The 25,027-nt window shown below is 51.9% G+C and overlaps 1 protein-coding gene across 1 annotated transcript in view; it reads right to left on the bottom strand.

The window, feature by feature from the left end:
- Positions 1-20,305, bottom strand: part of LOC128837206 (MLX-interacting protein-like) — a 31,192-nt gene extending 10,887 nt beyond the window's left edge. Inside the window, 5 exon segments of the mRNA XM_054028177.1 lie at positions 556-669; positions 2,873-2,955; positions 3,386-3,492; positions 19,811-20,060; positions 20,063-20,305. Coding sequence (XP_053884152.1) covers positions 556-669; positions 2,873-2,955; positions 3,386-3,492; positions 19,811-20,060; positions 20,063-20,135 — 627 coding nt within the window. The 5' untranslated portion in view covers positions 20,136-20,305.
- Positions 20,306-25,027: the final 4,722 nt, after the last annotated feature.

The following is a 25,027-nucleotide window of genomic DNA, read 5'->3' as shown; positions in this document are numbered from 1 at the left end:
GGAATCGTGGGGGAGGCATGTCCCACCAACTTAGCATTATAGCAGCTGGGGAGATCTACAGAGGGCTGTGGGCAGGCAGGGGTGGCTGCTGGCAGAGATGACAGCCAGCTGTCCAGTGATGGAGGGAGGGGGGAAGGGACTGATGGATGGATGGAGTACGGATTCCAAGGAAGCCCAGGGTTGGGCATTGAGTCACCACTAGACTGCAGGGCAGTAATGGCAGTTTCTCTCTACCTGAAGCCTGCTCCTTCCTTGGCATAGAGATCTCAAAGTTTTACACCTCGGGGGTGAGGGGAGGGGTGCTTAGTTTTACTCCTGATGGGCACATCACAGAACCCAGCCCCCACTGCTGCCAACTTGCCCCTAGATGGCAGTGGCAGCAGAGAGGCTGAATACAAAGCCAGTCTGGGGGCCACAGCATCTACTGCTGCCTGGGCTGTACCTGCTCTGGCATACAGGACAGTGGCCTCTGGGCCTGCTAGCAGAGCGGGGCACTGTTCAGAGCAGGGGGAGGGCTCCAGAGATGCAGGGGTGGTAGCGGTGGTGGGGTCTTACCCGTGTACAGAAGTACATCCGCCACTTGTGATACTCCCGAATGACCACTCCGATCTGGCGCTTCCAGTACTTCCCTTCCATGATCACGGCCTGCAAGGCAAGGGCAGGGTGGGGCTAGAGCCAATTGGAAAATGGGGGTGAGGGGGAGTTTCCAAGAAAATTCAGATTTTTCAGCAGAAATTAAAAAAACAAAAAATCTCAGCTAAAAAATGAAATATTTCAATTAATAAATGCTACAGCTGTGCTTCATGAGAGCCTCGTTTGATTACCTCATGATCCCATTCCCCCCTATGAGCTGGCCTTCCTGGTTGGACTACATTTCCCATGAGCACCAAAATCTCCCCTCTTGGCAAAGGGAGGCTCTGCACTATGGGCATCCCTGACCATGATGCATCATGGGAGATGTAGTCCCACTGGGGAGCACAGCCCAGAGAGGAGACTTGGGATATCAGGAAACCAAATCACAACTCCCATGATGCATTAGGGTTACCATATTTGCACAATCAAAAAAGAGGACACGGGGGGGAGCAACCCCACTCTAGCCCCACCCCTGCCCTGCCCCACCCCCATCCGCTCCCTCCCACATCCCACCCCCTGACTGCCCCCCTCAGAACCCCCAACCCCCCCCCCCGCTCCTTGTCCCCTGACTGCCCCCTCCTGGGACCCCTGCCACTAACTGCCCCCCTAGGACCCTACCTGTCCCCTGACCAGGGCCGGCTCCAGGGTTTTGGCCGCCCCAAGCAGCCAAAAAAAAAAAAGCCGCGATCGCGATCTGCAGCAGCAATTCGGCAGGAGGTCCTTTTCTCCCAGCGGAAGTGAGGGACCGTCCGCCGAATTGCCGCCGAATACCTGGACGTGTCGCCCCTCTCCGGAGCGGCCGCCCCAAGCACCTGCTTGCCAGGCTGATGCCTGGAGCCGGCCCTGCCCCTGACTGCCCCAACCCTCACCCACACCCCCACCCCCAGACAGACCCCTGGGACTCCCATGCCCTATCCAACTGCTCCCCGCCCACTGACAGGACCCCCAGAACTCCTGACCCATCCAACCCCCTCTGCTCCCTGCCTGCCTCGACCCCTCTCCACACCCCTGCCCCCCTGGCAGCCCCCCCCCCCGAAGTCCCGACCCATCCAACCGCCCCCTTCCACTCCCCCGACCAGGGCCAGCTTTAACAAGAGCCCAGGGATTGGGCTGCGCTCCGGCCGGAGTCGTGGGGCTTGGGGCCGGGCTGGAGGTGCTCGGCCGGGGCCGTCGCCCTGGGGCCCGAGCCGGGCTGGAGCCACTGCGGTCGGGGCCGGCGCGCTTGGACGAAACTGGGGCCAGTGCTCCAGGGCCTGAGCCAGGCCGGGCCAGAGCCACTGGGGCAGGCCAGGGCCAAAGCCGCTCGGCCGGGGCCAAACTGGGCCACGCCTCCCCGGAGCCCTCCTCCTCGCGTCCCCCCCGCCCCAGCTTACCTGCTGCTGCCCACCTGCCCCTGCTTCTTTTCAGACTTCCCGCGAAGATCTGATTCGCGGAAAGCAGGGGAGGGGGAGGAGCAGGGGGGCGAAGCGTTCAGGGGAGGGGAGGAGGGGGAAGACAGCTGCGGGGCCGGAGGCGTGCTAAGGCTGCAGGGGATGGGGGGAGCCGAGAAGGGGCTTTGGCTGCCGAGCAGTGCTGCTTTTCGATCTATAAATAGCCGACCGGGAGGAAATCCCAGACATTTTTAGATTTTTAGAAATCCCCCCCAGACGGCTATTTATAGATCGAAAAGCCGGACATGTCCGGGAAAATCCGGACATATGGTAGCCCTATACATCATGGAAGATGTAATCCAGCTGGAGAGTCCAGTCAGTGGTGGAGACTGAGGGACAATTAGAATCATAGAATATCAGGGTTGGAAGGGACCTCAGGAGGTCATCTTGTCCAGCCCCTGCTCAAAGCAGGACCAATTCCTACAAGGCACCGCGGCAGCACTGCCAAATCACATTTCAATTTTGTGGCATTCCGTTTTCCAATGAAAAATCAGAATTTCACTGCAAAGCAGACAGTGTTTGTGGAAAATTCTGTTTGGTGGAAAACCCATCTTTTGCCAAAGGCAGTTTGGATGGAAAAATATCAGAAAGCCCTTATGAGGACCCCATATGGGGGAGAGGAGCGGAGAGATGACCCCAGGACTAGTGGGTCAGAGTCCTCTTGGGAGGGGAGGGGAAGGGTAAGTGAGGGGCAACCCTCAGGGGAGAGGAGGCAAGGAGGAGCTATGAAGTAATCTGTGTCACTGGTGCAATAAAATCTCTTGCAGGAGAGGAGTCCCTTGCAGTGCCCCTCACCCCCATGTGCTCACCTCCGGTTTGCGGTGGTCATCCCCGACACTGCACTCCAACGGCGTCACAAAATTGCACACAGGGTTCTTTCTCCTTTCCACATCTGCAGGGGATAAGAAACAACAGCTGCCTTTGCTATAGCCTCCTCTGCCACTGACTAGGAAGCACTCCCATGAGGATTATGCAATGGGACATAGGGCCTTTCCCCGCTCGGCTCTGGCCCCAGGGCAGGGACACTGTCTGTCTCGGGGCGGGGGGGTGGGGGTGGGGGAATGGGACATGGGGCCTTCCCCTCTAGGGTGGGGCAGTGACTGAAAGCTCCTTGAGTGGTGCTGTCTAGTGAAGCAAGTTCTTGCTGCCCTGAAAGTGACGTTGCCTCGCCCACTCAGCACAGAGCCCTAGTGACTAAGCAGCCCCTCTGGTATGATGGCTACTCTGCTTGGTCAGCTCACCCTGCCACTGCCTGCGCTGTGCCCACTCTGGGGAGACTCCAGAGCCCCATGTGCCCCTGGGCAGCCCCAGCCACCACTCACACTGCAGGTACCACGCTCTCCAAATGGCATTATTGAGCCGGATTTTGTCACGCGGCAGCAGCTTCAGGCCTTTGAACGTTTTCCATTTGGGGGACACAATTTTCCCACTATGAAAAACATAAGGAACAAAATCCTTTAATGATGCAGGTCCAGAGAGAGGGGGACGTGGGCAGGGAAGAACAGAGCCTAATGGGAGGAGCCAGCCAATGACAGAAGAGAACAGAGATGGAGAAGGGACAGGAATCCTGTACAGAGCAAGTCAGTATCCCGCCCCACCAGGCACCCACGCTCACCCCATACACCACCCCATGGATCCTGTACAGAGCAGGTCAGTCACCTTCCCCACCAGACACCCCCACTCACCGCATACGCCACCCCATGGATCCAATACAGAGGAGGTCAGTATCCTGCCTCACCAGGCACTCCCGTTCACCCCATACACCACCCCATGGATCCCGTACAGAGCAGGTCAGTATCCTGCCCCACCAGACACCCCCACTCACCCCATGGATCCTGTAAAGAGCAGGTCAGTATCCCCCACCAGATACCCCCACTCACCACATACACCACCCCATGGATCCTGTACAGAGCAGGTCAGTATCCCCCACCAGACAGCCCCGCTCATCCCATACACCACCCCATGGATCCCGCACAGAGCCCGATTTCCCCCCCATCCACACACAGGAAAACCTCTGACCTGGGTTTGGAGATGCTTCAAGCTCAGGCTAGCTGGTCCAACTATGGGAATAGGTTAGAACCCAGGCTCTGGTTTAACTTGGGCTGGAACCCATCCACTTTGCAGTGAGGATGCAGGCTAAATCATTTGAGTGCCGATAGTCCTCCAATGCCTTCCCACAATTCCCCACAAAGACAGACAAATTCTGCTGCAATTGACACAACGGACTTGGAAAGAATTTGAGTGTCACAGCACAAAGAACCAGGGGTTACTCAATCTGACATACACAGGCAAGTGCAGAAACAGTGAAGACATGGTTGGGCTTTGCAGTGAGGACGTTGACACCTAGGCCAACCTGGGTGCCTATCACCAAGTGCTAACTGTGCAGTGAAGTCATGCCCTAGGACAGTGGGTCTCAAACTTTTTTACTAGTGATCCCTTTCACATTGCAAGCCTCTGAGTGCGACCCCCCTAATAAATTAAACACCCTTTTTAAAATATTTAACACCATTATAAATGCTGGAGGCAGGCGGGGTTTGGGGTGGAGGTTGACAGCTCGCAACCCGCCAGGTAATGACCTCGCAACCCCCTGAGGGGTCCTGACCCCCAGTTTGAGAACCCCTGATCTAGGAGATGCAGGGTATTAAGAAATGAAAAGACTCTCAGGGCTTCTCCACATGGGGACGTTTCTTTGGTGGATCTAGTTTTTTTGGCACAGACTGCCTTGCATCCAAACACACAAGTTCTTTTTTCAATGTTATCTGGTGTCTTATCCTGTGCTGGAAGTTATCATCATCCACATCATCAGGGTAAGCCACAAAGGCAAATTGCATGCCACCTGGCTCAGTCTCTAGCTAGGTCCATAAGACAGTCTGGCTGGATGTTCAGTCTGTGTCCATCATCAGAGGTCTTCCTGCGCCACCAAACCTTTTGGTGTCCATGTGATTGCTGGCCATGTAGTGACATACCTTGGTAAACACACTTAATAATTTGTTGGTCTTCCATCCTAGTAATATATCTGTATCAAGAAAGCCAATGAGTCTGAACCTGTGCTGATGGCGACGGTACAGCAATAATCTCCTTATTGTTAATCTTGCCCTGCCACTTGATATGGAGCAGCTGATGAAGACGAAAAGAATCAAAATCGTCCTTCAGTGCTCACATTTCACTGCCACACATTTCCTGGACTGACCCTGGAGAGCCCTGCTTTGGAAGTGACATAACTCTATTCCGGAATGAGCTGTAAGGTTTGTGTGAATGCATCCCAATTTTGGATTATCTACACTGATCAGATAGCCTTCCCATAATGCATTACTTCACATGATCTAATGGTCCCTTCTGGCTTTAAACGCTATGATTTGTATGCCCTCCACTGCTCCAGGAACATCTTGACCATATGTCACACACGCACACTCTGGGTTAAATACCAGCATACACTCAAATATGCACCTTTGTGATCACAGCTCATGGCAAGTTCACATCCCCCAATCCCTATAGCAAGCCATGCTCTATACTTCTGTACATCCCGTACAGAGCAGGTTAGTATCCCCCACCAGACACGCCCGCTCACCCCATACACCACCCCATAGATCCGTGTGGTGCCATCCAGAGATCCGGGACTTTTATGGGATGGAGAGCATGTCCAGTTCCATCTACCCAAGAATCACCATAACGCAGATTTAGGAGTGGCTATGAAATGAAGCAAATGAAGGAGAAGGGGCACTCTTGGGATGAGACCCAGCACCACAAGCTCCGGCAGAATTGTAAAGCCAAGACCTCCCAGGACATGCGCTTACAGTGAGGGGCTGGACTGGATTTTTGGCAGGGTGCCCACTGCGGAACCCCTGTATGCTGGATTGTTTGCCCATGCCATCAAGAGGCACCCAGTCAATCACGGACCCCCAGAAGATTCCCCCAGACAGCCAAGATCTCTTTGGCACAACAAACAGTGAACCAAAAACTCAGGGAGAGCCAGTGCTGGGGATGCTGAGATCCAGCCATTAAGGGTTGTGTGCTGTGTTACAATAATCTGTCTAGGTTCCGGCTCTATAGGGGGATGTAAACAACTCTGATCCAGGTACTGGCTGGGTACTGTCATGTTGGGCAGACAATGCTCTGCGGGAGGACAGATATGTCCATCCCTGGCCAGTGTCCTTAGTTCTCTGCCTGCTTGGCTTTTATTCCTGACATGCTCAAAATGGCATGAGCACCACAAAGTTGAAGCTAACAAGGGTTTATGTCCTGAAATATTGAATCCCACATCCATGGCCCAAACATGCCAGTCCCCACTCTCTTTCCGGTGCTGCTTGATGCTCCCTCCTTGGTGGACTGGGGCAACCCCATCTCCTCCCCAGTGTGATGTGGTTCAAGGTGGCTGCACTGTACGATAAAGGCAAACACATTGCATGGCAGGCATTTTTACTGAAGCAGCAGAACACAAGAAAGCAATAGAAACTGTATTTTGGATCCCAGTTTGATCAATGCCCTGGTTTTGAATTGTTTTTCTTTGTTCTCCAAGCACCTGGCACTGCACGGCCCTCGCAGAAAGAGCGGTTATCAGTGCTGAACACCTGGCAAACCTCCAAGGAAGACACATTTGCTAGATCCCAGCAGAGAGCAAGAAGAGTGGAGGGAAGGATTCGCAGTGCAGAAGAACAAGAAAGAGAGAGGAGCACAGGGAGCAGTCGGAGAGGGTGTCAGATAATAAAAACCACTTGGGAATCGTGCTAACAAAACTTGTGCTAACGAACAGTCAAAGTCCCTCGTTTTGGGCATTGGGTAGGAGGGTCAAATTCCATCAGATCCCTTGGAAGTGGAATCCATCATTACCTAGCCTATACCCCAGTCTAAAAGACAAGTCCAGTCTTAATATAGATGTGGGATAATAAATAGTGATATTATAGTGGCAAACTCATTGTCCAGGCAAGAGGCTTCTGAACCAACAGTGGCTGACCCTACTGCATCAATGTAAGAGGGGAGATGTGATCTATGAACCTCTTCATGCCAACGGGCATGGGGCACAAAGGGAGTACACAGGTGTTACAAAAATCTCCTGCATCTGATATGTACGTTCCGATTCACCAAAGAATGTCATGTGAGGTCTCAAGTAAAGGCTGGTGTCACAGTGGTTAACAATATCGTGGCAAAACGCATGTACAGATTGTTGACCTACAACCCTGTCCTGAATGTTTGCTATATTGCTTAAAAGTTATATTATAATGATGTTAAGCGGCATAATGGGTCAGTCATCAGAAGCCTAATTATGGTCACCTGGAACACCACACCTGGACCAAAGGCAGGTTTACGTTTATTATGGTAATGGAAATGGTCACATATGGCCATGGATCCGTGTGGGTTATATAACGTAAGGGTATAAAGATCTAAAGATTTACCCTAAGCCAGCGGTAGTCAATTATTTTTTGTCAAGGTCCAAATTTGTTGGTCAAGGCATAGTCAGGATCCAGACTCCAGAAAAAATAACAACAATAATGACAAGTTTCAGAGTAACAGCCGTGTTAGTCTGTATCCGCAAAAAGAAGAACAGGAGTACTTGTGGCACCTTAGAGACTAACAAATTTATTAGAGCATAAGCTTTCGTGGACTACAGCCCACTTCTTCGGATGCATATATGCATATATATATGCATCCGAAGAAGTGGGCTGTAGTCCACGAAAGCTTATGCTCTAATAAATTTGTTAGTCTCTAAGGTGCCACAAGTACTCCTGTTCTTCTAATAACAATAATGATAATAATAAGTAAAGAAAAATATTTTGGGGTCCATTCATAAATGTCTGGCAGTCCAGATTTGGCCCACGGTCTGCCTATTGACTACCCCGTCCCTAAGCCCTTGGGTACATTGGCTTCCCAAAATGGTGTCAACTAGAACAGGACCTGTTCTCTGATGTGCTCCATGATTCCTTCAATCTTTGTTTTCCTCCATTTTAGGAAAATATGAGTTTGTTTATAATCCTAAAAGCTAACTCTCTGTTTGGAGCTTCATGTTGTTTGGTTATATTAGTGAATGGACTTATTTGGATGTTAAATAAAGCATTTATCTGTATCTGTTGTGTGTCTCATGAATCCCATACTCAAAAACAATCGGCTGTGTAGCTGCCTGAAGGGAAGAACCTGTGATAATAATAAATATTATTGGAATAACTATGTCGCTCAGGAGTGTGAAAAATCCACATCCCTGAGTAACGAAGTTAAATCGATCTAATCCCTGGTGTAGACAGTGCTAGGTCAATCAGAGAATTCCTAGCTACTGCCTCTTGAAAAGGCAGAGTACCTACATCAACAGGGAGAACCTCTCCCTGTTGGTGTAGGTAGCATCTTCATTGACACGCAACAGCTTTGCCACTGCAGTGTTTTAAGCATACAGAAGCCCTCAAGAGTGTGAATTTTTCACATCCCTGAGCAACAAATTTTAGGCACCAACCAGCCTAAAAATCCTTAGTGGAGAGGTTTTATATATACACTGGAATCTGGAGTTTTCTTTACAATTTACAAATAATGAGCCTATTAACAGACCTATGTCCCATCTTTTTAAACTGCCTTTAGAGACGTTTTTGTTCTGTTGGGGTTTTTTATATATTGGGCATTTCATTTAGGCAAAACTTTAAAACCAAGCTAATACTATTTTTTAAAGGTTGGGATAGTGTAGCTTTTAAACACTGTAATTTCTATTGTACTAGATCTCTTCCTCTTTGATTAAGACAAAACCAAAATGTTTTTGAGAGGTGGGATGGAGACAGGAGTGAAACTGATAGAGGCTACAGTTTTAAAGGCACTATGCATATTCCTAAGGGAAAGCGCAAGCACAGAATTAATGTCCCCCACAGATTATTTTTCCCCACAGAATCATTGATTCTGATGGGGAGGCGAAGGAAAGCTGCAATTACACCCTTCACCCACCAGGGGCTGATATGGCACCAGAAGAGAGGTCAGCTGACTCATGCTGGAGCAACCCGCCACAGAGAGGGACAAGGCAGAGGCTGCCTTCCTCACAGCACCCTGCCCGCAGGGCCAGGTGAGGAGGCATGGGATATGGGGGGACAGACTGAGCGGGGCACACAGGGCTGCTGGGGATCACACAGATTGGGATGCAGGTGGGCTAGTGGAGGAATAGATTGGGATGGGGGCATAGAAGCTAGTGGGGTGACAACATTGAGCCAGGAGCTGAATGGGAGTGGAGGTGCAGGGCCACATGGGGACAGGGGAAGATGTGCCTGACTGAATGGGGGAGACTAGGGGGGTCAGCCAGGGTCTGCCTGGGGAGGCTCCCTAACAATCCTTTCCCCTCAAAAAAACCCTGTTCCATACTTCTCCCACCCACAGCCAACAACCATCCAGGTTCACTCCCAGGCTCCTTCCCAGCAATTACTTCCCTCTCCCTCAGCTCCTCCGTTACCCCTGCCTCCCCCAAGCCTTTGCACTGCTTCTGAGGGGTGCAGGAAATACATTTCTGTATTGTAGTTTAAATGACTTATTACTCAGAGTTCTGTATTAATATGCCTAGTAAGGAATCTATTTGTCAAAAAACATTTCTTGAATCTTACTTACTGACAGGTATTTTGAAATAAATTACCAAAATAATTGAAATAGATTACCAAAATAACTGAAACTAGATTGTGTTATTTTAACAAATAATATATGCTGAATTTTAAAATATTGTGCATAAGAACATACAAGTGATTGTGCACAGAATTTTTAATTTTTTGGCAAAGAATTTTTAACTTTTTGGTACAGAATTTCCCCAGGTGTATATACAATGCAGAGTTTTGTATAAGGGCAGGAAAAATAATTCTTTGGAGCTGCTTCAATGTGATAAATAAATTGGGGCAAAAAGTATTTGTTTTGCAGAAAGTTCTATAAAAATTGCTACAAAAGTGAAGTCACTGATGCATTTTGATTATATCACAGGACTTTTTTATCAATCAAAGAAAAAGTTTGCGCTTAAAGTTTTGCACCTCTGTGGCTGCACAGTGTAGCTATTGGCTTCCCTCCCACCATTGTTCTTTCTATGCTTCACGTTTAGGCACTGCAGTTCTTTTAGAGCCCCGATGTGTGGCTTGGGGTATTAACAAAAGTTTTTGCTGCTTTTGAGGTAATTCTATAAAATATAACTAAGGCTGTAAAGACAAGAATATTGATTATGTTACAATGTTTTTCCATCTCTGTCAGAAAGAGCCAATCTTGCAGTTTTGCCCTTGTATGGATACTAATTTCTCCTGATGCTTTTCTAAGTGTTATTTACTTACTCTTTCTGACCACCTGTGAAAAGTAATTAGAAAAAAAATTAAAAAGGGGTAACATAATGTTGAGGTTGGGAAGAGTTTCTGTATGACACGTGTTTACCCTTGCTAAAGCACAACAACAATGAACAGATACAAACAGCGCCGTATTATTGCCTAGGCCGACAAGGCTTAGGCCTAGGGCGGAAGCTCCCCTCCGCGCCCTGCCCCCCTGCTCCAGCTCACCTCCGCCTCCTCTGCGAGCGCGCCGCCGCGTCCTGTTTCTCTCCCCTCCCAGCGCTTACTCCCAGGGGCAGGGAGTGAGAGGGGAGGAGGGGGAACGCCGCGCGCTGGGGGAAGAGGCGGGGCCAGGGGCGGGGATTTGGGGAAGGGATCCAATAGGGGAAGGAAGGGGGCGGAGTTGGGGCGGGGACTTTGGGGGGGTGGAATGGGGGCGGGAAAAGGGCGGAGTCGGGACGGAGCCAGGGCGGCAATTATTTCCAGGCCTAGGGGCGGCAAAATTATTAATCCACCACTGGATACAAAACTGTTTCACTAAAGATTTCAAACATTTGTTAAAATGTCCCTCAAAATCCAGACCAACTCTCTTATCCTAATGCTCTGTTTTGTCATGTTACCATTAGCACGGGTTACTCTGTGAGTCGGTTTTGTGACTTTTAATTTTTTTTATTTTGCTAAATGTGTCATATGAGTTAATAATGCAAAATATTTACTGCTAAGGCATTTCACGTATTTTAAGAACATTTTGTTTGTTTTCACTACCTCTCAAATACAAAAATACAGTTTTCCCTAATACCCAATTCCTGCTTTTATTTTACTTATTAAATGCAAGTTTAATCCAATTATTTAATCGACATTCCATACCATACATTCTGAAAGTGTTACAACAAAAAGGGCATAGTTTGTGGAAAAAACAGTAAATGTGTTATCAACTCTTTTTTACATAAAATAGCTCTTCATTTTGTCAGCACCATAAGATTTCCTGTAAGTTAGCTCTGTGTGTGTGTGTTGTCTAAAACGATGCTGAAAAACAAGTATGAACGTGTGTGATTTATCTATAAAACAAACATAATTGGAATTATGCTTAAGGTAGTTTATCTATAAAACAGTATCCAATTTGGTTTGAATCTATGATTCTATGCTTAATTGTTTTGAGAAAGAGGAGGGAAGGTGGATGTAAATGCTCTGTGCTGGGGGGGCAAGGGGGCAGGAAGAATTAACATTCTTATCTTTGATAAAGAGTGTAATTGACTCTTTTTACGTAAAATAGTTTAAACTAGTTGTGCATTTTGTCAACACGGGGTGTATTAACCAATTTTACACCGTTCAACTTCTTTTAAGTTAGGCTGTGTGTATTTTGTATAAAATAATGCTGAAGAAACAAATATGAAAATGTGTGTGGAAAGGTGACTTGTCTATAAAATAATATAAAACTGGTTTGAGTATGCTTACAGAAGTTTATCTATAAAATAGTATACAAGTTGGCTCCAGTGTATGTTTAATTGTTTTTGGGAAGCAGGGTGGCGGGGGTGGGGGGGGTTAGTGGTGCTGTGTATTTGTGTGTTATTTGCCCTTTTTTATTTATAAGTCCTTCAAAAAGTTTACAAAATTTAAGAGGCTCTAATGCAACGTAAGCCAAAAGGCTTGGTCTTCCATTTTTTAAAGACAAATGCTAAAGGCATTACTGAGAAAGAGAAAAATTGATTCCTGGTACAGGGTTAAAACCAAATAATGCTAATTGCTAAATGTATGGCTAATTGCTAAAGAAATCTACACGCATGCTCTTTTTGACTGGTATTTTACCTCTAATTTACATTTTAATATGTTACAACCAGTAAAGTACTGTGTTCACCATGACAGGAAAATATGGGTCAATTAAATATTAATGGATAAATCCATAAAGTGCTGTGCTCAGCATGATTCTGGAAAATGGGATACATTTTAATATTCTATGCAATATGATTCCTTAAGACACCCCGTCATTAAAGAATATCTTTTGACTGGCTCAGCCAACGAAGTTTTGTGCCATCTGGCCAGTAACAATCTGTGAGGTAAGATGCTTTTCTCTGTCTTCCTTCCTTTCTTTCTGTTTTAAAGCTTTTATGGTTATCTTCTGTCTGTCATTTGTAGTATGTAACAAGCTCTCTGGTTATAGTTTCTTTCTCTATCGCTAATATTTTGTGACTTCTGTACAATTGTTTAATGAACTTTATTTAGAATTGTACTAACTGCAAACAATTATTTTTTCTAAAAATGTATACTTAAATAAATAAATTAAATAAATTAATGGAGATATCCCATCTCCTAGAACTGGAAGGGACCTTGAAAGGTCATCGAGTCCAGCCCCCTGCCTTCACTAGCAGGACCAAGTACTGATTTTGCCCCAGATCCCTAAGTGGCCCCCTCAAGGATTGAACTCACAACCCTGGGTTTAGCAGGCCAATGCTCAAACCACTGAGCTATCCCTCCCCCCTTATGTGTATTAATACATCTCCTTTATTCCTCTTTGTACAATTATTTAATGACTTTATTCAGAAATGTACTAACAACATAAAAAGAATATTTTCCTCTAAAAATGCATGTTTATATATATATATATATATATATATATATATATATATATATATATATACACACACACACATTTCTTTATTCTGTTCTTACTAAGGTCCAGGGGCGCAGTGCCGGGCCGGGGCTGCGGGGTCGGGCCGCCGGGGGGGTGCGCTGGGCCGCGGGGTCGGGCTGCCGGGGGGGTGCGCTGGGCCGCGGGGCCGGGAGCCGGGGGGTCGGGCCGTGAGCTGGGCCGCCGGGGGATGTGCGCGGGGCCGGGGGGGGTGCGCTGGGCCGCGGGGCCGGGGGGCCGGGCCGCCGGGGGGGTGCGCGGGGCCGGGGGGGTGCGCTGGGCCGCGGGGCCGGGCCGCCGGGGGGGTGCGCGGGGCCGGGGGGGTGCGCGGGGCCGGGCCGCCGGGGGGGTGCGCGGGGCCGCAGGGCCGGGGGGGTGCGCGGGGCCGCCGGGGCCGGGAGCCGGGGGGGTGCGTGGGGCCGCCGGGGCCGGGCCGCCGGGGGGGTGCGCTGGGCCGCCGGGGGGGTGCGTGGGGCCGGGGAGGTGCGCTGGGCCGCCGGGGGCCGGCCGGCAGTGCTGGGTGGGCCGGGGGTGGTCGGCCGGGGGCCAGGGCCGGCACCCCAGGGCCCGAGCCGACCCAGGCTGGAGCCGCCGGGGGGGCCAGCCTGGGCCGCACCTCCTCCCCCCACACCCCCCCTTACCTGCTCAGGCTTCCCGCGAATTAAATGTTCGCGGGAAGCAGGGGAGGGGGCGGAGACTTTGGGGAGGGGGCGGAGTTAGGGCGGGGGGAGGGGGCGGGGCTGGGGGCGGGGCCAGAGCCCCGTGGAGTGTCCTCCTTTTGGAGGCACAAAATATGGTAACCCTACTTTAGCACTCAGATGCCCAACTCCCAATGGGGTCTAAACCCAGATAAATCCGTTTTACCCTGCATAAAGCTTATGCAGGGCAAACTCATAAATTGTTCGCCCTCTATAACACTGATAGAGAGATATGCACAGTTGTTTGCTCCCCCAGGTATTAATACATACTCTGAGTGAATTACTAAATAGAAAGGTTTCAGAGTAGAAGAAGTGGGCTGTAGTCCACGAAAGCTTATGCTCTAATAAATCTGTTAGTCTCTAAGGTGCCACAAGTACTCCTGTTTTTTTTACTAAATAGAAAGTGATTTTATTAAATACAGACAGTAGGATTTAAGTGGTTCAAAGTAGTAACAGACAGAACAAAGTGAGTCACCAAGCAAAATAAAATAAAATGCGCAAATCTATGCCTAATCAAACTGAATACAGATAATCTCACCCTCAGAGATGCTTCAGTAAGTTTTTTTCTCAGACTGGACACCTTCCAGGCCTGGGCACAATTCTTTCCCCTGGTACAGCTCTTGTTGCAGCTCAGGTGGTAGCTAGGGGATTCTTCATGATGGCTCCTCACCTTCTCTGTTCTCTTCCCCCCTTTATATATCTTTTGCATAAGGCGGGAACTCTTTGTCTTTCTGGGTTTCCACCCCCCCTCACTGGAAAAGCACCAGGTTAAAGATGGATTCCAGTTCAGGTGACATGATCACATGTCACTGCAAGACTTCATTACTCACTTACCAGCACACACATATACAGGAAGACTCACAGGTAAATACAGCCATCTGCAGACAATGGGAGTCATCAAGATTCCAAACCATCATTAATGGTCCACACTTTACACAATTACAATAGGCCCTCAGAGTTACATTTTATATTTCTAGTTTTAGATACAAGAGTGGTACATTTATACAAATCAGATGATCATACTCAGTAGATTATAAGCTTTGTAATGATACCTTACAAGAGACCTTTTGCATGAAGCATATCCCAGTTACGTTACATTCACTTATTACCGTATTTTCTCTAAAACTATCTGTTACATTATATTGACTTATTATCAAGTTTTTATAAAACCATATAGACTGCACAACGTCACAAGGGGGATGTGTGGAAACCTGTCAACATTTATATGATGTGAAAAGATATAGAGATAAAAATGACTTTAAAGGTAGAGAAAATACAGTGGCAGACACACTGTCCAGGCAAGAGGATTCTGAACCGATGCCTATGGCTGACCCTACTGGAAATGAAAGAGGGGAAGTATGACCCAAAGACTTCTTCATACTAACTGTCAGGGGGCATAAGGGCATCCCCTGGGTTCACCAAAGGAACGTCATATAAGGTCTCTAATGAAACCCTGTGTCACAGTGGTCTTGCCAATCATTTGTGAGACGTATGTACAGAGAATATGTGAAGACATGTATTAAAAATTATGTTGTCTATGTCCAAGACTTAAGACAGGTCACCAAAAGCTAACCCACATACTCATGGCAGGCAGAAGGGAAGAGATGCTTATCTGAATCTGGTTAGTCATGTGCAAATTGAGGATTGTATCACTGGCAATGAATGTCCATTTAAAGTCTGAACAAAATGCTAATCCATAGTTTATGGAGACTTGAGCAGGAAATTAACAGGAAAAGGTGAACAGCAGGGGTGGAACACTATTTTCAGATGACCATCGAAGGTCCGAATGGATGTACTTGGGGGGTACAGAGAGACACCCTGGCATTCCTTCAATCTGTGAGGACAAGCCACCAGTGAGTTTGATTTTTATGAAAAAGGGTCTCAGCCAAACTAGTTGAAAACACCGGGGTAAGTGATCATGTAGAAGATAGGGAAACACCTTGTTAGATAAGTTCAGTCTCTAAAAAATGTGTTATGATTTTGTTTTATATGTCGGTTTGCTTCAGTATTCTCTCTCACTTGTATCTCAGTTCTTTGATAATAAGCTCATTCTTGTTTTCACCATATCTAAGTGCTGAGTGTTACACAGAGTGGAGATCCTGAGTTGAATCTGACAAGCCGATATCAGTTTAATATCTGATATTTCCTTTTGGAACAGCAAATCTAACCTGTGCAGAGAGAGTGAGGCCTGCCGAGGCCTAGAAGGTAGTGCTGGTGGATTCAGGGAGCTGCTCTACAGCAGGCACGGACAAGCTTGCCTCACCCACCTTCCTTTCCCAAGCTGGAAATTCCCTGTAAATGGAATTTTAAGCTCCCAATCTGCTAGGGGAGTGGATTCTGGCTAAATGAGGCTCCCCTCCCCTCCCCCAAACTGCAGTGGATTCACTAAGCAATTGGCAAAAAGATGCCTGGGAAAATCAGAGGCTGATCAAAGTCATCTGATTGTTCTTAAAGCACTTGTATGGCTTTAGATTTGATCTCTCTTGTCCAGGAGGTGGTGGGAGACAGGACAGCACAGTGGGTTGTAACATGAGCCCAGTAGAGAAAAGCTGAGAGGTACCAAGCTTCTGAACTCCATTGTGAAGCTTTCCAAGTTGTCATATCTGTAAATAGGCATGCTGGCACCATGCCCCCAGTGAGGTTTGTGGGGAGGAGGAGCCATAGATGCTTGCAGATATGTGGCTGGGACCCCAAGAAATCTTAGAAAATCTTCAGGCAATGGCATCATGCACGCTGATTGCTCCATTGGTCTCCTGCTGGCCTCGGGAAGCTAGTGAATTAGGCCCAGAGGACACTTCCCTGAATTTCATGCAGGAGTCCTGGGTGAGTAAAGAGTCTCTCTCCCAACCCCTCCACCTCCTCTTTAACCACAGACCAGATCCACTGTGCCCTGTGTAAGAGTTCCCAGGGCATGGAGCCTGTCTTCTCCAGGCCAGCTCCACACTCTCACGGCTCCAGGAATGCAGACTTTAGGTTGTCTGTATGTGGTAGTGTCAGGCATGGTATGTGACTGGCAGTGGGTTAGGCTGTGTAGGGCGTAAGGGTGGTATTTGACTGACAGTGGGTTAGGCTGTGTATGCAGTAGGGGTGGTATGTGACTGGCAGTGGGTTAGGATGTGGAGGAGGTGGGGGTGGTATGTGACTGGCAGTGGGTTAGGCTGAGTAGGGCATAGAGGTGGTATTTGACTGACAGTGGGTTAGGCTGTGGAGGGGTGTGGGGGTGGAATGTGACTGGCAGTGGGTTAGGCTGTGGGGGGGGGGTGGTATGTGACTTGCAGTCGGTTAGGCTGTGGAGGGGGTGGGGGCTGGTATGTGACTGGCAGTGGGTTAGGCTGTGGAGGGGGTGGGATGTGACTGGCAGTGGGTTAGGATGTGGATTAGTGTGTGGGTGGTATGTGACTGGCAGTGGGTTAGGCTGTGGAGGGGGGGTGGTATGTGACTAGCAGTGGGTTAGGCTGTGTAGGGGGTGGAGGGTGGTATGTGACTGGCAGTGGGTTAGGCTGGAGAGGGGGTGAGGGAAGTATGTGACTGGCAGTGAGTCTGTGCAGGGTGGCTAAAGAGTAGTGGGGGGAGGGATAACTCAGTGGTTTGAGCATTGGCCTGCTAAACCCAGGGTTCTGAGTTCAATCATTGAGGGGGCTATTTAGGGATCTGGGGCAAAAATCTGTCTGGGGATTGGTCCTGCTTTGAGCAGGGGACTGGACTAGATGATCTCCTGAGGTCCCTTCCAACCCTGATATTCTATTATTCTAATTGATCAGAGAGATATTTCAGCCCTCCCATCCAGAGGATTTTAGGGTATATCTATCTGATCAAATACTTTAGATGTTTTGGGGGTGGGAGGGAGAAACAGGGGGTGCTAACTGGCCAGTTAGCTGTAATTCACAGTCAATTAACACCCCCAAAGTTATTCCCTGCCTCTCAGTGCCCAAATCATGCCTATGCTCCCAGTGCAAATCCGGCTAAACAGTCCTCTAAATTTGCACTGACACCGTACACAAAATAAAATACTTCGGGCTCTGGAGAATGGAGGAGGGATTCAGGGCTCTTAATTAACTGTAAATTACAAATAATTTCAAAATTAACACCCCTGGCTTCTCCCTGAGTACCTTAGGCTTATTTATAAAATGATGGAAATTTCCTGACCAAAATCTCTGTTACGGTTGAGGGTTTCCAATGATAACTTAACAAACACTCTATAAGGAATATTGTAGTATAAAAAAACCACAAGCCACGCATAGCAATTGCGCAAAATTCACAGTTAATCTTAAACTTAAAGCGAAAGCTTTGAAAGGGTGGAAATGTACAGTCAGGCTCAGCATGGGGTGCCTTGAGGAAATCTCGCAGACACAACTGTGTACATCTGCACCAAAGATTTCCTTCCTTCTCAGGAGGGCCTACAAATGCTGTCTGACTTGTCCAAGCGTTGTGCAACCTCCTATGCAGCCCCGCGAAAGAGATGCTCTTTCCCACGCCCTGATCTGACAATGGCAGAGCAAAAGCTGCCCTTCTTCAGTACAATGCCATGTGCTGCCACATACACAAGTCAGTGCAGATACTAATGCAAAGCTGATGTATTGGGTGTTTACAAACCTCAGAGGCCTGGAGCAGGAAATTACAGCACTAGCATGATGAAGAGAGCAAAGGTTAGAGCAGTGAGGAAGTGTCACACTTACAAATGGCTTCCTCTGTATAGATTCATAGATTCCAAGGCCAGAAGGGACCATTGTGGTCATTCTAGTCTGACCTCCTGTTTAATACCCCAAAATCATTCCTAGAGCAGAACTTTTAGAAAAACATCCAATCTTGATGTACAAATTCCCAGTGATGGAGAATCCACCACAAGCCTTGGTAAATTGCTCCAGTGGTTAATTACTCTCACAGTCAAAAATTCACACCTTATTTCCAGTCTGAATTTGTCTAGGTTCAACATATAGCCATTGGAGCATGTTCTACCTTTCTTTGCTAGATTGAAGAACCCATTATTAAATATTTGTTCCCCATGTAGGTTATTACAGACTGTAATCAACTCACCCCTTAGCCTTCTCTTGGTTAAGCTAAATTAGGGTTACCATATTTTGAGGCTCCAAAAGGAGGACACTCCACGGGGCCCCAGCCCCACCCACGCCCAACTCCACCCCTTCTCCAAAGTCCCCGCCCCAACTCCGCCCCCTCCCCTGCTTCCCGTGAAAATTTGATTCGCGGGAAGCCTGAAGCAGGTAAAGGGGGTGTGGGGGGAGGAGGCGCGGTCCAGTCTGGCCCCCCCGGCATCTCCAGCCTGGGTCGGCTCGGGTCCTGGAGTGCCCCCGGCCGAGCACCCCCGGCCCGCCCAGCACTGCCGGTCCCCTATCCGGCCCCTGGGCCGGCCAAGCACCCCCGGCCCGCCCAGCACTGCCGGTCCCCTATCCGGCCCCCGGGCCGGCCAAGCACCCCCGGCCCGCCCAGCACTGCCGGTCCCCGGCCCGGCCCCCGGCTCGGCACCGCCGGCCCCCGGCTCGGCACCGCCGACCGCCAGCCCGGCCCCCGGCCCAGCACCGCCGGCCCCGCGTGTCCCGGTTTTCCCGGACATGTCCGGCTTTTTGGGATTTCTCCCCGGACGGGGATTTGGAGCCCAAAAAGCCGGACATGTCCGAGAAAATCTGGACGTATGGTAACCCTAAGCTAAATAGACTGCATTCCTTGAGTCTCTCACTATACGGGCATGTTTTCTAATATTTTAATAATTCTTGTGGCTCTTCTCTGAACACTCTCCAATTTATCAATATACTTCTTGAATTGTGGACCTCAGACCTGGATACAGGATTCCAGCAGCGGTCACACCCGTGTCAAATACAGATGTAAAATAACCTTGCTACTCCTACTGGAGATTCACACTCCCAGCTCCCCCTCCCCACTGTGATCCACACTATGAGGCACTACAGTGAGAACTCACCCTCTCAGCTCCTGCCCATGGTGGGATCTGTGCCCTGGGGCACTAATATCATGATTCACACCCCCAGGCCTCCCCTGGAGGATCCATACCCAAGGCACCGCATTCACACCCTCAGCCATGCCCAACAGGATCTGTGCCCCGGGGCACCCGCGCCAGGATTCACACTCCCAGCCCCACCCCACCCCCAATAGGATCCATGCCCCGGGGCACTAGCACCAGGATTCATTTTCCCACCCTCTCACCTGTAGGCGAGTGTCATACACTCAAAGAGCTTGGTGAGGGAGGCGTCGATGCTGAGGGCGCCACTGCTACAAGGGCCAAAGCGGTAGGTCCGGCACGTGCAGGCATTGACTGTGTCAAAGTCGTAGGCATCCCAGGGCACTGCGGCTCGCTCACCCGCCCCAGCCCCCTCCCCCTCCCCCTCCCACCAGCCGCCAGCCCCCAGCTCCACAGCCCCTGTCTGCTCCGCCATGCTCCCAACCGCAGCCCTACGGGGTCCAGCTCAGGCTCGGCATGCGGCTCCGACACCATGAAGTGGCCGCTGTGGATGATCTGGGGTCGCGACATCCCAGGCAACCAGGGCGTGACCCTAGCAACTGCCTGGCAGTACCACAATCACCAAGACAACACACCCCTGTTGCCAAGGCAACCAGAATGTTGGTGGGGGCTTAATCCCTACCAAAAAATTGGTCACTGACAGGAAGTGGAGCGCAGGCTGTAACTGTGCCAGGCCTCTGCTCCAGGCTCCCATAGCAACAAGGAAGAAACATCGTGCGCATGAGCAGCACCTCCCCCTCTGCGCAGGGCACGATGGGAATTGTAGTTCCCTCGCACTCTCCCACACTGATCACTCGCCCGGACAGACACAAGATGGCGCCCAAGCCCAGACGCCGTCGTATAGAACTACATTTCCCGAGCTGCCTCGCGGCCCGTGGGAGGTGCTGGCAGGCGGTGCGCATGGGCTGCTGGGGGCTGTAGTTTTGTGGCCGCAGGCGGCAGAAGGGGTTCTGTGTGCCTGAGCCCTGCAGGGTGTGGGACGCAGTGGAGCTGGGGAGAGGGGCCAGTATGCCCACAGCCTAGGGTTACCATATTTAAAAAATAAAAAAGGAGGACACTCCACGGGTCCTGGCCCAGCCCCTTTCCCACCCCCGGCCCCGCCCCAACTCCGCCCCTACTCCACCCATTCCCCCAAAGTCCCCGCCCTAACTCCCCCTCCTCCCTCCCAGCCACGCGAGGGCTGCCCAAGCGCTACCGGCTTCACGGTTTGCCGGGCAGCCGCCAGACCCTGCGCCCCCGGCCGGCGCTTCCCCAGCGCAGCTGAAGCCCGGGAGGGGAAGAGCCCAGCCGGGGGTGCAGGGTCTGGAGGCTGCCCGGCAAACCCGTGAAGCCGGTAGCGCTCGGGCTTTGGGCAGACCCTATGCCTCCGGACCCTGCGCCCCCAGCCGGGCACTTTCCCTCCCGGGCTCCAGCTGCTCTGCTCCTCCCCTGACTCTTTGGCTCTGTCTAAGAGCCAAGCTGCCCAAGCCAGCGCTACCGGCTTCGGGCAGCCCCCGTGCCTCCGGACCCCAGCCGCCGGAGCAGAGCAGCTGGAGCCCGGGAAGGGAAGTGCCCGGCCGGCGACTTGGGGTCCGGAGGCACGGGGGCTGCCCGAAGCCGGTAGCGCTGGCTCGGGCAGCTTGGCTCTTAAACAGAGCCGAAGTCTGAGTCAGGGGAGGAGCAGAGGAGCCGCGGGAGAGGAAGTGCCCGTCCGGTATTTTTCCCGGACATGTTCGGCTTTTTGGCAATTCCCCCCGGACAGGGGTTTGATTGCCGAAAAACCGGACGTATGGTAACCCTACATGACTGGTGTCCGGGGCCGGGGGCGCAGCTCCAGCCCCAGGGGGACGCAAATCCGGACAGTGCCGGCTCCCCGCAACGCGCTGGCATCCACAACCCCCCCCTGGGGCGCCCCCAAGCCCTGCGATGGCTGCCGAGCGGTGCCCAGAGACACCCCCCACCCAAAGGACAGGGGCCCGCGCCCCCCCCCCTCCCCCGACGGCTTGCTGCCTCACGGGGCAGGTTGGTCGCGTCGCAGGAGCCGCTGGGAGTTGTAGTTCTCAGCCGCTCCCCTCTCCCGGCTCTCCCTGGAGCGTGAGGCTCGGCCGGACTACAGCCCCCAGCATGCCCTGAGCAGGAGCCGAGTGTTGCACCGAGATGATGTCACAGTGGGCGACCAACACACACAGATTCGGAGATCCTAGTCTCCCTGTTTCCCCGGACATGTCCGGCTTTTTGGCAATTCCCCCCGGACGGGGATTTGGGGACCAAAAAGCCGGACATGTCCGGGGAAATCCGGACATATGGTAACCCTACCACAGCCCCTTTCCACGCCGCACAGCCCCGTGAAAGGGGCCCTGGAGTAGGGTCCACTCAACACCAAGCCCCAACCCAGAACCCTTGAGTCAGGCCCTTTTGTGCAGGGAGTTGAGAGGGACAGAGTTCATGGAGTGTTAGCTCTGGAACCTAATGACGGCGACAATGTTAATTATTTCACTGCTGAGCACTGGAATACTGGGTGGAGGTTGGAGTTGTGGGTGGAGCTTGAATAGACCCTCCACACACACACTTCCCCTCGCTCCAATCTGACCCCTAGCTTCCAAATAGGGGGTGACTCAACTCTCCCGAAATCCCAGGCCAGGAGCACTTGGACTAGCGGCTTCTCCCCACCCACACTCTGCTCATCTGCACTTGCTTGCTGATGGGGTTCAGGGACTCGGGACCACCTCCCAAAACCTGAGTGCTTTCAGTGGGGCCACAGCTTTGACTAGCCAGGAGGGGCTGCAGGGGGGCAGACCCTGCATGGCTGGACAGGGAGCAGGGCTGAGTCCCAGCTATGCCCAGATTCACCTCTTATAAGGAGCAGACTAATGCCCCCTTCCCTGCTTAGAACAAAATGATTTTTTTAAATTTTCCTTTTTAAATGTTGCCCCTCTCTCGGTCTCCCTCTTTCACAGCCTTTTCCAGCCTGCACCTTCAACTCTCTGTCTATGCCAATCTCTCACCAGTTCCAGCACACTCTCCTCCATCCCCTGCTCCCTCCCTCCCTCATTGGTAGTGACCACAAATTGCACTTTGGTGGCCTCTCCATGACACGAATTAGTGACCTCTCTCCAGTTCTTCATTGCCAGACATGTACTATTACTGGCCCCCGATGATGGCACCTGCCCCTCCCCCCTCCTCACCCAAAAGTGATCCTTGGGGGTTTACTCTATTCATGTCTGCATTATAATCACCAGGGCCGGCTCTAGGCACCAGCGCTCCAAGCATGTGCTTGGGGCAGCACTTTCCAAGGGGCGGCACTCCAGCCCCCGCCCCCTTTTTTTTTTTTTGCTTGGGCGGCAATAAGCTGGGAGCGGGCCCTGGCCAGAGCCCTGCCGCTGGCGAGCCAGAGCATCATCCCCTGGAGCCAAGCCCAGGCTGTGGCGGTGAGAGGGGCTCCCGGAGTGTGTGAGGAGCCAGGGAGGGAGGGAAGCAGGGCCTGGGATGCAGGGAGGGAGGAGGGGTCCTGCTGCTGCCGCCACCACTGCTGCTCTGAGTCTCCCCAGGGCGGCGTGGCGTTTCCCCACCCAAGTGGGCTGTGCAGGGTGCTGCCGGGCTGAGCGGGGGCGCGGATCCCGGCTCGCGCACTGATGGGGCGAGTGGCTGGGCAGCCTGAGCTGCCAAGGAGCTGCCCCCTCCTGCCCCTGGACCCAGCCCACCTCACACCTCCCCTGCCTCAGCCTTGCGCTGTTTGTCCCGGGACCCCACAGCGCCAGGGGACCCCCGCGGCTCGGGCACCTAGGGGTCAGTGTCCGTCCTCTCGGCTCTGCCTGCACGGGGCTGGGGAAGCAGCTGTCAGCGCCTGCCCCTCTCAGCCCATGCATCCCCCATCCCGCTCGCAGCCTCTTCACTTGTACCTCCCCGCATCGCTCCTTCACCACACCTCTTCCCCTTGTACTCTCCCTTCACCCGCACCTCTCCCCTTGTACCCTCCCCCAGCCCTTTCCTCCTGCACCTCCCCCTTCCCCTGCACCTCTTCTCCCACAACCCTCCTGATACCTCCTCTCCTCCTCCACCCTCCTCCACGAGTACATCACACCCCGCTTCTCTGCCAGTGTAGAGCCCCAAGCACCCCCACACCCGCTCCTCTGCCTGAACCCTCTTTACTAGATTCCCGTCCCTTTCCAGGTACAAGGTTTGAGGGTTAGTCCCTATGCCTTCCATGTGCATTTGGAGCACTACAGGTGGGGTTGCGGGGGATGGGGGGGGCAAGATTTATACTAAAGTGAAATAAAAATAAGAGAAATGGTTTGATCCCCACTGCAAGTGTAAATGGGGATTGCTGTGGTGAATGAGGAGGTCTTGTTTGTGAGGGGGGAGCCCAGGGCTGGGGCGGCAGGGGGTGTGGGTGGGGGGAGGAAGAGAGAGCCCAGGGCCGGGGCAGCAGGGGGTGGGGTGGGGGGGGAGCCCAGGGCTCGGGTGGGGGGGGCAGCCAAAAATGTTTTTGCTTGGGGTGGTAAAACACCAAGAGCCAGCCCTGATAATCACATTGGTGTACTGGCTGAGCCCTAGCATGCTCAGTTCATGTCCCATCTCTAAGGCACTACCAAATTCATGGCCATGAAAAACACGTCACAGACTGTAAAATTTGGTCTCCCCCCTCCATGTGTAGGGTTGCCAACTGTCTAATCACACAAACCCTGTCCCTTCTCCGAGGCCCCACCCTGCTCACTTCATCCACTCTCCCTCCATCGCTCGCTCTCCCACACCCTCACTCATTTTCACCTAGCTGGGGCAGAGGGTTGGGGTGCGGGAAGGGGTGCAGGATCTGGGCTGCGGCCAAGGGGTTTGGAGTGTGGGAGGAGGTTCTGAGCTGAGCCTGGGGCAGGGGGTTGGGATGCATGAAGGGGTGTGGACTCTGGGAGTGGGCTCAGGGCTGGGGCAGGACATTGGGGTGCGGGAAAGGGTGAGGAGTGTGGGATCTGGGAGGGAGTTTGGGTGGAGGAGGGGGATCAGGGCTGGGGCAGGGGGTTGGAGTACAGGAGGGGGTGTGGGGTGCAAGCTCTGGGAGGGAGTTTGGGTGCTGGATGGGGCTCAGGGCTGGGGCAAGGGTTGGGGTGTGAGGGGGAGTTTGGGGTGTGGGAGGAGGTGCAAGGTGCTGGCTCTAGGAGGGGGCTCAGGGCTAGGGCAGGGGGTTGGGATGTGAGAGGGAGTTTGGGGTATGGGATTGGGTGTGGAATGCTGGCTCTGGGAGGAGGCTCAGGACTGGGGCAGGGGTTGGGGTGGGGGTACGGGCTCTGGGAGGGAGTTAGGGTGCGGGAGGGGTTCCGACCTGGGACAGGGTGTGGAGGTGAGGGGCGTGAGGTCTGGCTGTGGCAGCGCAGCGGGGCTAAGGTAGGGTCCCTGCCTGCCCTGGCTCCGCGGCGCTCCCGGAAGTGGCC

The sequence above is a fragment of the Malaclemys terrapin genome, chromosome 4, assembly GCF_027887155.1.
Source record: "Malaclemys terrapin pileata isolate rMalTer1 chromosome 4, rMalTer1.hap1, whole genome shotgun sequence".
NCBI lineage: Eukaryota > Metazoa > Chordata > Testudines > Emydidae > Malaclemys > Malaclemys terrapin.
This window is presented reverse-complemented; position numbering and strand designations above follow the sequence as displayed.